Here is a 13,921-nt window from a genome sequence, read left to right as displayed (position 1 = left end):
GCAAGAATAATGTGATCACGGTGCTTGGAAGTTTTTGATTTATAACTATACTATTCTCTACTTATAAGGCTGCAGTCTAGGAGGCAGAGCAATGAATCATTACAATTGTCTATCTGGGAAATGTCAAAAGATTAAGTAAGGGCAGAAGAAGAGAGAAAAAGAAAGAACATACATTTCTGTCTGAGAATTATTCCACAATTAATGGGAAGATATCAGTAACACATAAATCCAGTGCTAAAGAAATAATAATTAAATTTTTAAAATCTTCAAGTAAGACTAGTGATAAACCATAATGCTGAAACTTGCTGGGTAGAAAGGCAGCTTATCCTCTGTGGCTCTGAAAACTCACTCATTCCTTATTCAACTATCACAGTGACCTCTCCCTATACACTAAGACTTTAGGAAAGTAAGCTGAATAAAGTAAATGAATTAGGAATCTGAACCAATCATTAATGGATCCAGATTTTTTTAAAAAAAAGGACACACAGAGTTTAATTGATACTTTGTTGATACAAAAATAAGCATCCACAGAATGTTTATTTACTGTTTAAATTACTCCATATTTTCATATACCATGAACAGAAAATATATTTTATCCCACACACAGTAAGAACAAACAAGTGCAATCTTTCAAACATTAAAAGTTATAATCAAATCTGTACAACAGATAAATAAATTTATACCTCTAACAGTTAGCTTGTAACACAACAAAATGAAAAACATATATTGCCCAAAGTCACCGGTTTACTTACAATTCTACTCATGGTTATACATCTCACTCATAACAACTTGAATTTTTACTACACTGCACAGTTAGATTGATAAATATTTTAAAAACAGGGGGAAGTAACAGGAAATACCAAAGTGATTTAAAGAGCTTTCCAAACACTGGAAATAACATACAGAATTAATTAGTTGAAGGAAAACACGTTAAATGAATCCACAGGGTACTGGTTTTACACTGGTGCAGCTCAAGGAGAAAACATGTGAGTGTCTGGACTGGAAAAAAATTTGGCCTTTTTATAAAAAGAAGCAACAACTTCAACAGTGACAAAACCCTGTCATGGAGCCTAGAACAACTCTGTGAGACAAAGTGTACAAAGATTTAGGTATACCTGAAAAACACAGTTAGGAAGAAAACTCATGTCAGGAAACAGATATCATCACAACACGAACATATATAAATTAAAGGCATACTGTTTATCGTTCCACATCATTGCACATTTGATAAGAAAACAATACTGCAGTCATTCTTGAGTAAGAAAGTTTCGGTGAAGTATGAAGTTCCGTGATGAATAGAGGTGTAGACAATCTTATTACCACAAATTTAGTAAATATCAAAACACTCAGTGGTGTCACTAGGCTATTTAAATTATCTAGATGTATTTACTGGAAAGGTAATTATTTCCCTGCCTTCATGTAACTTAAAATCACTTAGAAATGGCAATATAGATCCAGTAGAAAAGACTTTTCACATGCAATCCTATACAATGCACTCTGCTTCAATTTTTTTTTCCGGTATTTCACGTTGGAGATGTACATTTCTGATATATACAACCGTACATGGTCAACAGATGCCACTGAGCTGTCGTCTTGCCACACAAGTTAATTTACATACACATTTATATCTCTAGAGAGATGCTTTTCTCCTCTAGGCAGACACAAAATCAGTCTGAAGAGTTTAAGTTTTTTAGGATTTTAGGAACCTAATGTCTGGATTTATCTTGAATCGACGATAAGATGAGGAGTCCACAAAAAAATGCAGCTATACATGCCAACCTTTTCAAAAGAGATGAGTTATCTTTAGGAATAATAATCTGTGCAAGATCATTAGTGATCTGAGAAATTTCATGTGCCACACAAACAAATATGAAAGTGCTGACAATGATGTTGAGCATAGGGTTTCCGGGTATGAGAACCAAGATGCCTCTCGTGTCCGCTGCCAGCCATATGTGATACTGGCAAATAAACAGCTGGAAGGAAAGCATCTAAAGTTAGATATGTACAGAGGGTACAGGGCTATGTCACAGTTTTGCCTAATTTAAACATTTGGTAGCATAATTACGTTAGAAGGCTTTTTCCAAACCATTTAATTCTGTTTCACTATTGGTCCTGAAAAGTCTACTGTGGTCTACTCTCTAGAACTCCTACTTGCTCAAGCACTACTTCAAAGTCCCCATGAAATGAAACAAGAACCTTAGAACTTTAAAAAACATTTTTTTTGCATAACACAGAAGACAGCTGACAGAATGATATCTGAACCCTGGCATTTAGACACCAAATAAAAATCACTACCTGTGTGTATACACATAAGTGTATACATAGGTGCATATTTCATATTTAATTATTTTTATGAACTACATTTCTGTATGTGGATACATAAGCAGGAAATGGCATGGATTTTAAGATGTCCTCAAGTTTGCTCTGCATGGCCAGACAAATGTTTTCAACTACATCTGCAGGCTTCCAAAGTATATTTCAACTCTGATGTGAGTATACATATTAGATGACACCACTGTGACTTTGATTGTGATTACAACCGTTCTCTCATCACACTCGTTCAAAATATCAAAGACAGAAAACTGCTTAAACTACTTCTCAAATATGAGACCATAAAATTTCTATATATATTTTTTTAATATTGATTTATTTTTGAGAGAGAGTGTGTGTGCACGCACATGTGCAAGTAGGAGAGGGGCAGAGAGAGAGAGAGGGGACAGAGGATATGAAGCAGGCTCTGTGCTGACAGCATAGAGCCCAATGTGGGGCTGGAACTCATAAACTACGACATCATGACCTAAGCCAAAGTTAGACACTTAACCGAATGAGCCACTCAGGCACCCTAAAATTTCTATATTTTTACTAGAAATACCAAATTGTAACTTCATTCAATTAAAGTTAATACAAACTCTCATACTCCAAGTATGAGAGGGTTGGCAAAATACACACTCTTTTGTCAACTGAATGACTTGGTAAATTATTCTTGATTAATAATTCTAAATTGTATTCAGACTCATTTATGAAACCAAAAATAGAATATTTATTCAAGAACTCAAAGAAAAATGTATTTTCCCTTTTTAAAGACAATTTAATAAATATTATACTCTAAAATGTATCTTTTATGATTACAGTATGAATTCCACTGTTTTAAAATGTTCTATCTTGGGGATGCCTGGGCGACTCAATAGGTTAAAGATTTGACTCTTGGTTTTGGCTCCAGTCATGATCTCATGGTTCATGAGTTCAAGCTCCATGTTGGGCTCTGTGCTGACAGCGTGGTGCCTACTTAGGATTCTCTGTCTCCCTCTATCTCTGCCTCTCCCCTACTGTCTCTCTCTCTCAAAAATAAATAAATAAAACATTTAAAAAAGTAAAGCATTCTATTTTGAATAACAGGGCTCAGAATACTCAGAACGTATTTTAAAACCCAATTTAAGGTTTTAAATAATTCCTATTAGGTACTGTACACAAAATGTAATGAGTTTAAAACATTTCCCCAAATTTCCAATCACAAGAGTGATTTTTATTAGGGTAAGTATTGATAAACTAAATGCCAGTAATATTGAATTATGGAGATAAAGAATAAATCAAAATCCCCTTGGCTTGACTTCATTCATATATATTTATGAATTTCATTTATATCCATTTAATTGTTTTCTCTCCTTATCTCACCATGTTAGTTGTACTTAAAAGGTTAAGACAATATAAAAAATATCTGAAAGTCATCTATGTCCAATTATTTACATAAGGCTTTAAAAACATTCTATTTTACTGTTGTTGAAGTTCTATATTTTTTCTCTATAATGCCATAAATAACATAGCTTTGATTTTTAAAAAATGTCTACTGGCTTCACACACACACACACACACACACACACACACACGCATGTAACACTTGGCTGTATATGTTAGAACAAAATATTAATTGTACCAACCTCTAATGAGATTTTTCCAAACCAAGCAAAAAATGAACTATAAACGGAACGGGCATATCCAGGGATATTCCTTATTAGGATGAAGGCTAAAATCTAAGGAAAAACCACAAAGGCAAAATAAATAATCTGTTTACTAAAAGCATATGCTTTCCTTCAAATGGTAATTTTATTATCTGGATTTGATACGTACACAATAGTTTTCTTCAATAAAGTTTTAGCAAGTCATTTTTGTTCTAGAGTCTTTCTAAGTTAGAGTTCTCAGCGTGTGCTCTGTATGCATACTGCGTATCAGTGTGGATAGTAGTACATGGCTACACGATTTTATGTGTATTTAAAAAAATATAAACCCACCTGAGGCCCTTTGTGTAGAAAGAAATGATATCATATGTTGTGTGGCAACATTCATAAAATCTCATGATACAGGCTGGCTTCTTCCATAAAGTATCTGCCCGACCGGCAGCCACATGCCTGCCTTTTGCTCTCTTCAAAAGCGTCCTTCCTCTAACAGCCACGTAAAGATGAGAAATGGCAAGACTTTTGAAATGTCCTCCTGTTTGCTCTGTATGGCCAGGCAAATGATGCCTCGAATGCATTCACATGTAATGTATTTTCTCCTTTCCATCTCTTGTCTCCAAAAAGAATCTCCAGCTTTTGGGCGCCTGGTCTTTACCTCTCTCCCCTACCCTCTGTACTAGGTGGAACAATCTTGAATTTCCTAAACTTCTAATTCAGGGTCACAATGTGTAACTAGTTTACCCAGCAAAGAACTGTCTTTAGAATCTACTCTCCTTAAGCAAAAGCAAGAAATTGTAAGTAAAAAACAGTTTTCACTTTCACAAATACTTTCTTGAAACTTCTTTCAAAAAAGGTTGAAAGATCTATTTGCACTTCGGAGAAAAATCCCATATTCAGTGTTGATCACTCTGGACATCTGGTCAAAGGCTTTAGGAAGAAGCCTCTGGGATGCATACAAGTTGAGCAAATAGGAGATTTGTGAGTCACTCTATCATTGGGAAAAAGGAACCAAAGTGAACTACTCAGGTACTATTAAGTTGAGTGATCCTCATGGGCAATAGCATCAAATTTGAATCTGGCCTTTGCCTTGTATTAGTTCTGGGACTTAAGGTGAGGCCCTTTACTCCCTTAGGTCTGTTTCCTCATCCATATAAACAGGGATACGATTTACTTTGAAGGTTGACGTGAACATCAGATTGAGAAAACACATGTGAGGTACTTATAGCATGCACTGTGAGCCACTTAAAGAAACATATTAGGTAATTAATAGCACAGTTGGTATATGTAAATGGTAAAAATCATAAAGACCTACACAAAGCCCTTGAACATGAAACCATTTAATGAGTTACTATAGAGTACTGCATAAACTGTAAAATGCTAGAAAGAATGACACAGATACCTACAAATCACCAGTCTGAGCATCAGAAAACCCAGGAATAGCTCTAAGCAAATCACTTTCCTCTAACTTTAATCTACCCTTTCTCAATGTTTACTTGCTTCTTTAGCATATTCCAGTCTGAGTTTCATCATACATTTACTAAACAATGTGATTAGGGGAACAGAAAATCAAAGAAATTATAGCCATGGCAAAGACAACTGGGGTCTAGAGAGTCATCCTAATCAGTTTGGTAAAGAAATAATCATGCTTAAAATTTTTTCAGCATATATATTTTGTTGGGTACTGTGCTAAGCGCTTAATATATGATTATGGTTTTATCCATAAATATATATTTCTGGTTATTATTTATGGTGAATTTTTTTATGGTTAATCACCTGTATGCTGTTCTATAATAAGCCCTCTGGAAATTTCTATCCAGATTGATAGGCAAAACTCAAAGGTTAGGATTCTAGGATCGCTCTACAAGAGTGGAAAAGATAAAAAGATTCACAGTATAGAATTGTTGAACCATTGTATTACAAACCTGAAACTAACAACACTGTTAATTATACTTGAATTTTAAAAACAGGTATTGATACATGAGACTTCTGCAGGGTCAGGCTGGGAAAATACTTTCTAGAAGAAAACTAGGAATCTTGTACGTGTTAAAATCTTAAGAAGCCCCCTCAGATAAGTATGCTAAGGGTACATAATCATATATATCATTTTTAATAATCACAATGTCCTATATATACACATCCACCTCTACACCTACATTCCCTGTTGGCATCTGAAAATATGAGTGAAGTGTGATAAGGATGTAAAATTAGGGGCTCCTTGGAGCTCTGGTTTTTACAGTGGGGGACTAGAGCCCCTTTTCCAGTAAAGGGAGGCAATGAGGCTCAGCAGTGCTCGCCTGTTACTCTAAGCGTAGACGCTCCTTTCCTCACCTCTTCTTCTATTGTTCTGTATTGGCGCGTCGTGATTGGTAACACCTCCCTTCCATTACAACAGAAATCATATACCATATGACATACAAATCGTTATTGGTAAGCATTACTATTGTCTACAGAAGCCATGAAGGTGCCACATTTAAAATTTCATTATCAATTACATTTGAAGAGTCAGTCAAATGCTCAATTCTACTGACTATATAGAGACTTAAAAGGAATAAAATAGTTCCTTGCACTGAAGAGAACTTAAGACCTAAGAGAAGATCCTCTAGAAATTACTCTGCTCCTCTTTGCTGGACTACTCATTTATTAGGTCATGGCTTAGACACTACTTTCTCCAGGAATCCTGCTCGGGTACCAGGATAGGTTGAGAAGAAACCCCACAATTCCACAGCTTCCTGTACTTAGCCAGTGCCACACGATCACAATGTCCTATAATCACTGGCAACGGGAGGTAGCCCTGCAAAACATGCATCTGATGTGAGTTGCTTTCCGCCTCTGCCCACCTCCCAGTCACTATCAAACACTTCTCTAGATCCTGGCTCTCTGAGTTCTGGCCTGAACAACTTAAATTTCCGGAATGTAAGTATCTACTTTCCATCACAGGGCCTGAGTTCTTGCTGTCTGCCTTCATCCCTCCATTCTCAACTCAGTTTTCTTGGGGAAGTAATTTCTGACCCAGACCATGCCTGCTTCAACTCCAACTAGGTCATATCCCTCACTATATTCTCTTGTAGCATCATATACTGCTTTTTATAATTACATGTTCACTCTATGATTACTATCTGAACTAGAAAAAAGGAGGCTCTGGAGGGATAGGAGCTATGTCTTATTTGGTTACCACTTTATAACCCCCAGCATAATACCTAGGGCATAGCAGGTATCAAATATTTGTTACATGAATAAAACAATGTTAAATGAATGAATACTTACTAGTCCATAGCTCTACTAGACTGGAAATTCTATGTGGGCAGGAGCTGTATGTTTCTTAACACTGAACTTTGTACATGTAGCATGGTAATTGACACACCAATAAGTTATGATTAAATAAAGAAATGTGAGTAAATGAAGACAAAGCAAACATGAGGAGAGTTAACATTTTCTAAGGGCCTACTAAGTGACAAATACTGATCATTTCCACACATTTAATATAACAACCCCTTAAAAGAAATTTTAATGTCCCTGTACAGTAAAGGAAGGCAGGGGTTAGGATGACTAAATAACATACCTGCATTTTATAGTTTGATCCCAAATCTCTCTGCTTCTAAAGACTGTGTTCTTATCAAGAATTAAGAAAAACATTTTTTTTCCTAAATCAAGAGAATTACCTGTACCACAGATACAGATGGGTGTAGTTCATTGCACTCTGCTTTGTTTTTACAACTGCTAGCCCAGATGGAATAGGTCTAAAACAAAAAGAGTATATTTGCATCAGTTCATGAAAATACTTATGACTCAATGAGGCAGCTTTCTCAGAATCTTTACACAGTTTTTGTTTGTTTGTTTATAACGTTATACTCCATTATGTGATTTAAGAAGCCTCAGGGCAGGCTGCCCACAGGTTTGGTCATTACTTATTTCGGTATGCTCAACGGCTCAAGTAAAAGACAGCAGACAGAGAGGAGCACAGGTCTGTGCTTTTCTGGAAATAGTGATCAGGAGGCAGTGATGGCTCTTCCTGTCAAACACCCTACATTTTTATTTTTCCCCAAATTTTTTACAGTCTAGCAAATTTCCATTTCACTGAATCCTCCGTTATTCATATTTAACATATGCATATATATATATGTATATATATATTCTCTTAGCATTTATGTTCAAATAGAAAAAAATAGAGAAAAGGAATTTTAAAAGTCAAGATTTTATTTCTTAAAAATAATTGACTGAATTCTCATCTCTTAAAGTTAATTTTCTGTACCATTTAGGATTTTGGAAAATTAGAAGATTACATTTTGAAACTTACCAAGAAAGAAACTACTGAAATAAACAATAAAAAATTTGAAATTTTGTTTGAAAAGAGAGGTTCACCCTTTCCTTCAGAAAGCACTTGACGCTTCTGTAAAGCCAGATAAATGAAAGCAAATAGCATCCCATGAAAGACTACCTAAAAAATAAGAAGAGAACATTTGTTTTAAACAGTTGCTTTTCAATTAGTAGCAGAAATAGTTGGAAAATAAAGACAATATATACAAAAGTAAGTGGGTTAAAAGTTTAAAGACTGATTGGAGGACTTAAACTTTAAGAAATGACATAAAATCAAGGATTGTTAGAAATTATCCATAGCTCTTGCAACAATATGAGATAAGCTGGTTCATTTTCAGTAGTCTCAGCAGCAAGTGAAAAAATAACGAGTTCAAAATAATGATAAAAACCCAAGAAACAAGTGTTGGTGAGAATGTAGAGAAAAAGGAACCTTTTGTACTTCGGTGGGAATGCCAACTGTTACAGACACTGTGGAAAACAGTGTGAACTTTCCTCAGAAAACTAAAAGTAGAACTATCCTAGGATCCAGTAATTTCACTACTGCATATTTATACAGAGAACACAAAAGCATTAATTTGAAAAGACATATGCACCCCTGTGTTGACTGCATTATGTACAACAGCCACGATATGGAAGCAGTCGAAGTGTTCATCAATAGATGAATGGATAAAGAAGCCATAAAAAAAAATGAAATCTTGTTATTTGCAACAACATGGATCTAGAGGGTATAATGCTAAGTGAAATAAGTCATTCAAAGAAAGACTTTATATGTTGACATTACACTGTATGTCAACTATACTGGAATTAAACTTTAGAAAAAGAACAATAAAAACAATAATAAAAACTATTCTGAAGACATATGGTAAAATTTAAATGCTCAACCAAAATAAAACATATTTTATATTGATACTTTCAATCAAATAAAACAATAACATAACCAAGATCATGCTTTTAAGAAGGGCATATGCACACAAGAATGAGAAAAAAAATATGGTGGACTAGAAAGCACATAAAGCTTCTTTTTTTTTTTTTGTAAACAAAGATTTAAAGTGAACTTTCATAGTAAACTGCTCTAATAAAGTTGAGAATTTAAAGGTATGGGTAGCAAGACTTTAAGCAAAACTTTTTATTCATATGTGGTTTTGAAGTGCAGTGTAGTACACTGGACAGTGCATAGGTACTGGAAACCAGAAACGGCACAGAATAGGCATTAAGAAAACAATTATTGGGGTGCCTGGGTGGCTCAGTCGATTAAGCATCCAACTTCAGCTCAGGTCATGATCTCGTGGTTCATGAGTTTGTGCCCCATGTTGGGTTCTGTGCTGATAGTTTAGAGCCTGGAGGCTGCATCAGATTGTCTCCCCTCTCTTTTTGCCCCTCCCTCCCTGGCTTATACTCTGTCTGTCTCTCTCTCTCAAAATAAGTGAACATTAAAAAAATTTAAAAAATTTGTTGAATGAAAAATAGGATGAGCAAAATACGGAAGAAAAAGGGAGAGAAGAGAGGTAACTATTATTTATTCATTGTCCATTTTTTCCCCAAATGCTGTGCTAGATATTTTACATTTTCTTGACCAACTGAATTTTAACTTTCCTTCAAAATTAAAGTTACGGAATCATCCATAAAACTATTCTTTCTTTTTTACACATTTCTACCACAAAAATCATACTGCATAATTTAGCACCTAAATATAAGTAGTAACCTTGGGTTTTAAACTAGATTGTAAGGCTTACAGCCTGGTGGTGTGTCTTCTTTCTCTAATATATTCCTCACAAAACCAACATCTAGAGCATATACTGGAGTTCAAGAAATATTGTATTGAATGGCCAAAGCATATATATGAGGGGTCATTTTAATTTTTTTTAAGTTTATAGGGATCATTTGTTTTTAAGTTTAATTATTTAAGTAATCTCTACAACCAACATTCGGGCTCAAGCTCATGACCCCAAGATCAAGAGCCACATGCTCCACTGACTGAGCCAGCCAGGCGCCCCCATGAAGGACTGTTTATAAATCAAAATTATGACTCAAACAAAGGCCACTTTATAGACAACATTTTTACAGTATTTTCCTGCTCTCTCTAGTATAAAAAAAAATGGGAGCAGTGCTGCTTTAATTTACCAACTCAACATATTTCCTTATTCTAAAACTAAATAAAAATAATTTTAATTTTCCAAATATTTTTAAAGCGTTAGTTTGAAATGGCAGAAGATCACAAGGTAAATACATACATAACGGTCTAACCTCCATCTGAACCACCATTCATATACATTCCCTTTCAGTTCAAAACACTTGGACAATGGCCAAAGAGAAAAGATCTTCTCAAATGCACCCTGAGAAAAGGAATCCAGAACACAAATTAAGATGGTACAAGTCAATACTTGTTTTCTAAATATATTCTAAATTATAGTTTTCTAAAGTTAGGATTATATGAGTCATTCACAATTTAAAAATTCGATTTCATTTGACATTCATTTGAAAATAAATTTATTTTACTAAAGGCTAATAGTGATGACTTAAAATTTTTTTGTTAACTTACTTCCACTGCACATGAAAGGCTATGGAGATTGGAAAATTAGAACAAAAAGTGAGCTAATAATTGGAAAATTCTTCCACTTAAGGTTTAATCTATTACACAAAACAGCTAATATTTACTGACCAAAACATCAAAATACAAAAGACCTCAGCCATTATGGTATCAATATCCTAAAGAATGATGGTTAAAATTAAAATACAGTTTTTCCTTCTCTAAATGTCCTTAATAATCTATACTCAACCATCTGAATTAAAAGAATCCTTTGAATTAGTCACCTTACTTAATCAACCATACCCAAATGCCATTACTAGCCTTTGAAACAAAGTTTACAATTTGACTCTGGTCAAGTTAGTGAATGTCCTCTCTTATCAATCTGACAAGCCTGGAAAATCTGGGAATGAAGGGGCAGAAGTCTTGGGTGCATTCCTGCACATTAATGAAGTCTTTCAAAGAAGAGAACAAAACCCTCAATTCCCAGACTAAGGAAGGACAGCAAACTCTAGGAAGGAAAGCTCCATTATGAGACCTAATGCTGCAGCATAGAAAATGTAACATAACAATTTTTAAAAAGGCTATTAAAAACAAAGAAAGTGAAAAGGGTGCTGTATTTTAGGTAATGCTGAATCTTTAGAACTTTGTTATTGTAACAAAATGCAATACTCCCCATTTGACCACTTAAGAATTTAAAATACTTATAGCTTATTAAACAGAGGTCCTATCAAAATCTATGCCTCAGCAAATAAAGGAGGATTCTTACTAAGAGTTGCAATATAAAGTACTTATAGATCAAAATATTGATATGAAATATAGAAATATAAATATAATGTTGACATGAAATACAGAAATATTTATTATCTAATAGAACTACATGGTGCTATAGATCATATATATGTGATGTATTTAGCATTTAACATACTAAAAATTTATTTCTTATGTGATCAACAAACAAGTATTTAGTGAGCACCCATTTTGTGAAAGACACTGGCTATACTGGGCTATGTACTTTTTTCTTTTGTACACCAATCCAAAGCTGGGGAAACTTTCTTTATTGAAACTTGGGTTCACCTTCCCTTGTCTCCCTCAGATGCACCACAGAGTGTTTGGGATTTTAATAAGTATCAGGTAGCTGTTGTAGTTACCTGGCTATTTCTTCATACATTTGCTATTGTTTCCTTATTATTTTATAAATCTCCTGCAAAAAACCTTGGAGGTCAGGCAGAAATAAAAATACTTTATTTCTAAATATGAAAATAAGAATGAAAGCCTACAAAACAAACAAATAAAAACCAGGATCTCACACACTCTCTCTCTCTGTCTCTCTCTCTCTCTCACACACACACACACACGCACAATACTTATATAGCATTTGCACCTGACACAGTTAAGTACAAGACAGCGAGTGTTGGAGACAGGAGCAAACTGCAGAATAAGTCACAACTATAGGCATTCAAATTAAAATATTTTGTTACAAAGATCATGCTGCCCAAATAATATGTCTGCCTGATGGACTGACCAGCAGGTAGCAGATTGCCACCTTGCTAAAGTAGATGAGAAGATCTCAACCATCATAATAGGGAAAAGGGTAGAGGTAAGAAAATGACCAAAAATTTTATTAAATTAAACATATTCCATATATACAAATCCATTTGCTCCTAAGTTGGTTTTACTAACTGCCAAAATTTTAGTCTCTGTAGTTATGGAAAAATCAAGTAACACTTTGAAGCAATGAATAATGCACAAACCAAGCTGCAAATTCTGTCAGGAGAATTTTGATCTCCACTTAGAGTAGTGTCTTATAAGAGGCATTCAATAAATGTCTGATTGATCAAAGTCAAGTAAAATGGATTTTGAACAATTGCCAGAGGAAGAGCTTTAAATTGCTCTTACAACAAAAACAGTGGTAACAAAAGTAGATAGGTCTCAAAAGAACTATACTGAGTAGTCAACTGCGGAGTGACACTTTTATTACAGTCATTAAAAAATGAAGCTAAAAAAAAAGCTCTGACTCTTCTCACATACTTTGACTTGAACTTTAAAATAAAATGAACAAAATATAAACTGAAAAGACTGTACAAACCTGAGAATAGGCCAAAAAACATATACATAACAGCAAGAAGCCTAGTTTCAACAGTAAGCCAAGATGCCAGAAACAATTTCCTAAGAGAGAAAACATTTAATTTACTAAAAGGTATAAATTTATATTATAAAACATATTAAATAGTCTCTGTTTAATGTATTAACACTCTGCACAATACTTCCAATAACCACAGGCTGCCTATAGGATACATAAAATATATGTAAGTGGTATAAACTCTAAGGGCAAAAAGGAAAAGACCAAGCCTCCTCGCTAGGAATGAGGTCACAACCCACACCCGACACCCTATGTATCTCCTGTTCACCCACTATGCATATATCTGAAAATACCTCCTGGATTCAATTATACCTATTTGTTATTCAAAGTTACAACAAAATTTTGAACAATATGTTCAATGTTAATTCTAAAAAACATTCATGTTGAATATAGCTTAGGTAACACTACTTAAACATTAAAGTTCCAAAGAAAGAGCTTAAGAACTCCCTAATGGACTAAGGTTTAACCTTAAGATGTATTTTGATATATGCATATTTTAAGTTATGTGTTCACAGTTTATATATATTGATTTCACTGATTAATAGGCTACGTTTGTGTTGGGATTAAGTTACAAAGGCTATTTAAAGACATTAATGGACTTGATTAAAGGCTAGAACTCAACTCCTTCCTGAAAAAGTTATTTGACATTATAATAGACGTTAGTGGGAAATATTTTTGATACAAAATATTTGGCTGAAAGAGTTAAGTTAAAATTGTTAAAAATTAACAGTTTTTAATATTTCCAAAAAAGGGAAGCTTTTATTTCAATGATATGATCTTAAGGAGAAAAAAGCATGAAGAGAAATGAAGGCAGCCTCACTTTGAACATGATCAGTAACTGGCTGTGTGGAGTTTGCAGGTGATGACCTTCTGGACACTTGGGTTTCCTTATATGCACAACGGGTTGACAGTAACTGTGTAAAGAACTCTCTAGAGGAGAAATTAGTGCCCTTTAAACCGGGCTGACATAAAAAGGTTTTTTGTAAATGA

The 13,921-nt window shown here is 34.3% G+C and overlaps 1 protein-coding gene across 3 annotated transcripts in view; it reads right to left on the bottom strand.

The window, feature by feature from the left end:
* Positions 1-495: 495 nt before the first annotated feature.
* Positions 496-13,921, bottom strand: part of CASD1 (CAS1 domain containing 1) — a 42,923-nt gene continuing 29,497 nt past the window's right edge. For all 3 annotated transcript variants that reach the window (XM_029929182.1, XM_029929195.1, XM_029929189.1), the window contains 6 exons: positions 12,878-12,957; positions 10,496-10,597; positions 8,245-8,385; positions 7,610-7,687; positions 3,936-4,028; positions 496-1,973 (listed from right to left, as the gene is read on the bottom strand). In XM_029929182.1, coding sequence (XP_029785042.1) covers positions 1,707-1,973; positions 3,936-4,028; positions 7,610-7,687; positions 8,245-8,385; positions 10,496-10,597; positions 12,878-12,957 — 761 coding nt within the window. In that variant the 3' untranslated portion in view covers positions 496-1,706. The remainder of the gene's footprint in view (positions 1,974-3,935; positions 4,029-7,609; positions 7,688-8,244; positions 8,386-10,495; positions 10,598-12,877; positions 12,958-13,921) is intronic.

The sequence above is a fragment of the Suricata suricatta genome, chromosome 2 (assembly GCF_006229205.1).
Source record: "Suricata suricatta isolate VVHF042 chromosome 2, meerkat_22Aug2017_6uvM2_HiC, whole genome shotgun sequence".
Taxonomy (NCBI): domain Eukaryota; kingdom Metazoa; phylum Chordata; class Mammalia; order Carnivora; family Herpestidae; genus Suricata; species Suricata suricatta.
The sequence above is the reverse complement of the archived record's forward strand: the minus strand, read 5'-3'. Positions and strand labels throughout refer to the sequence as shown.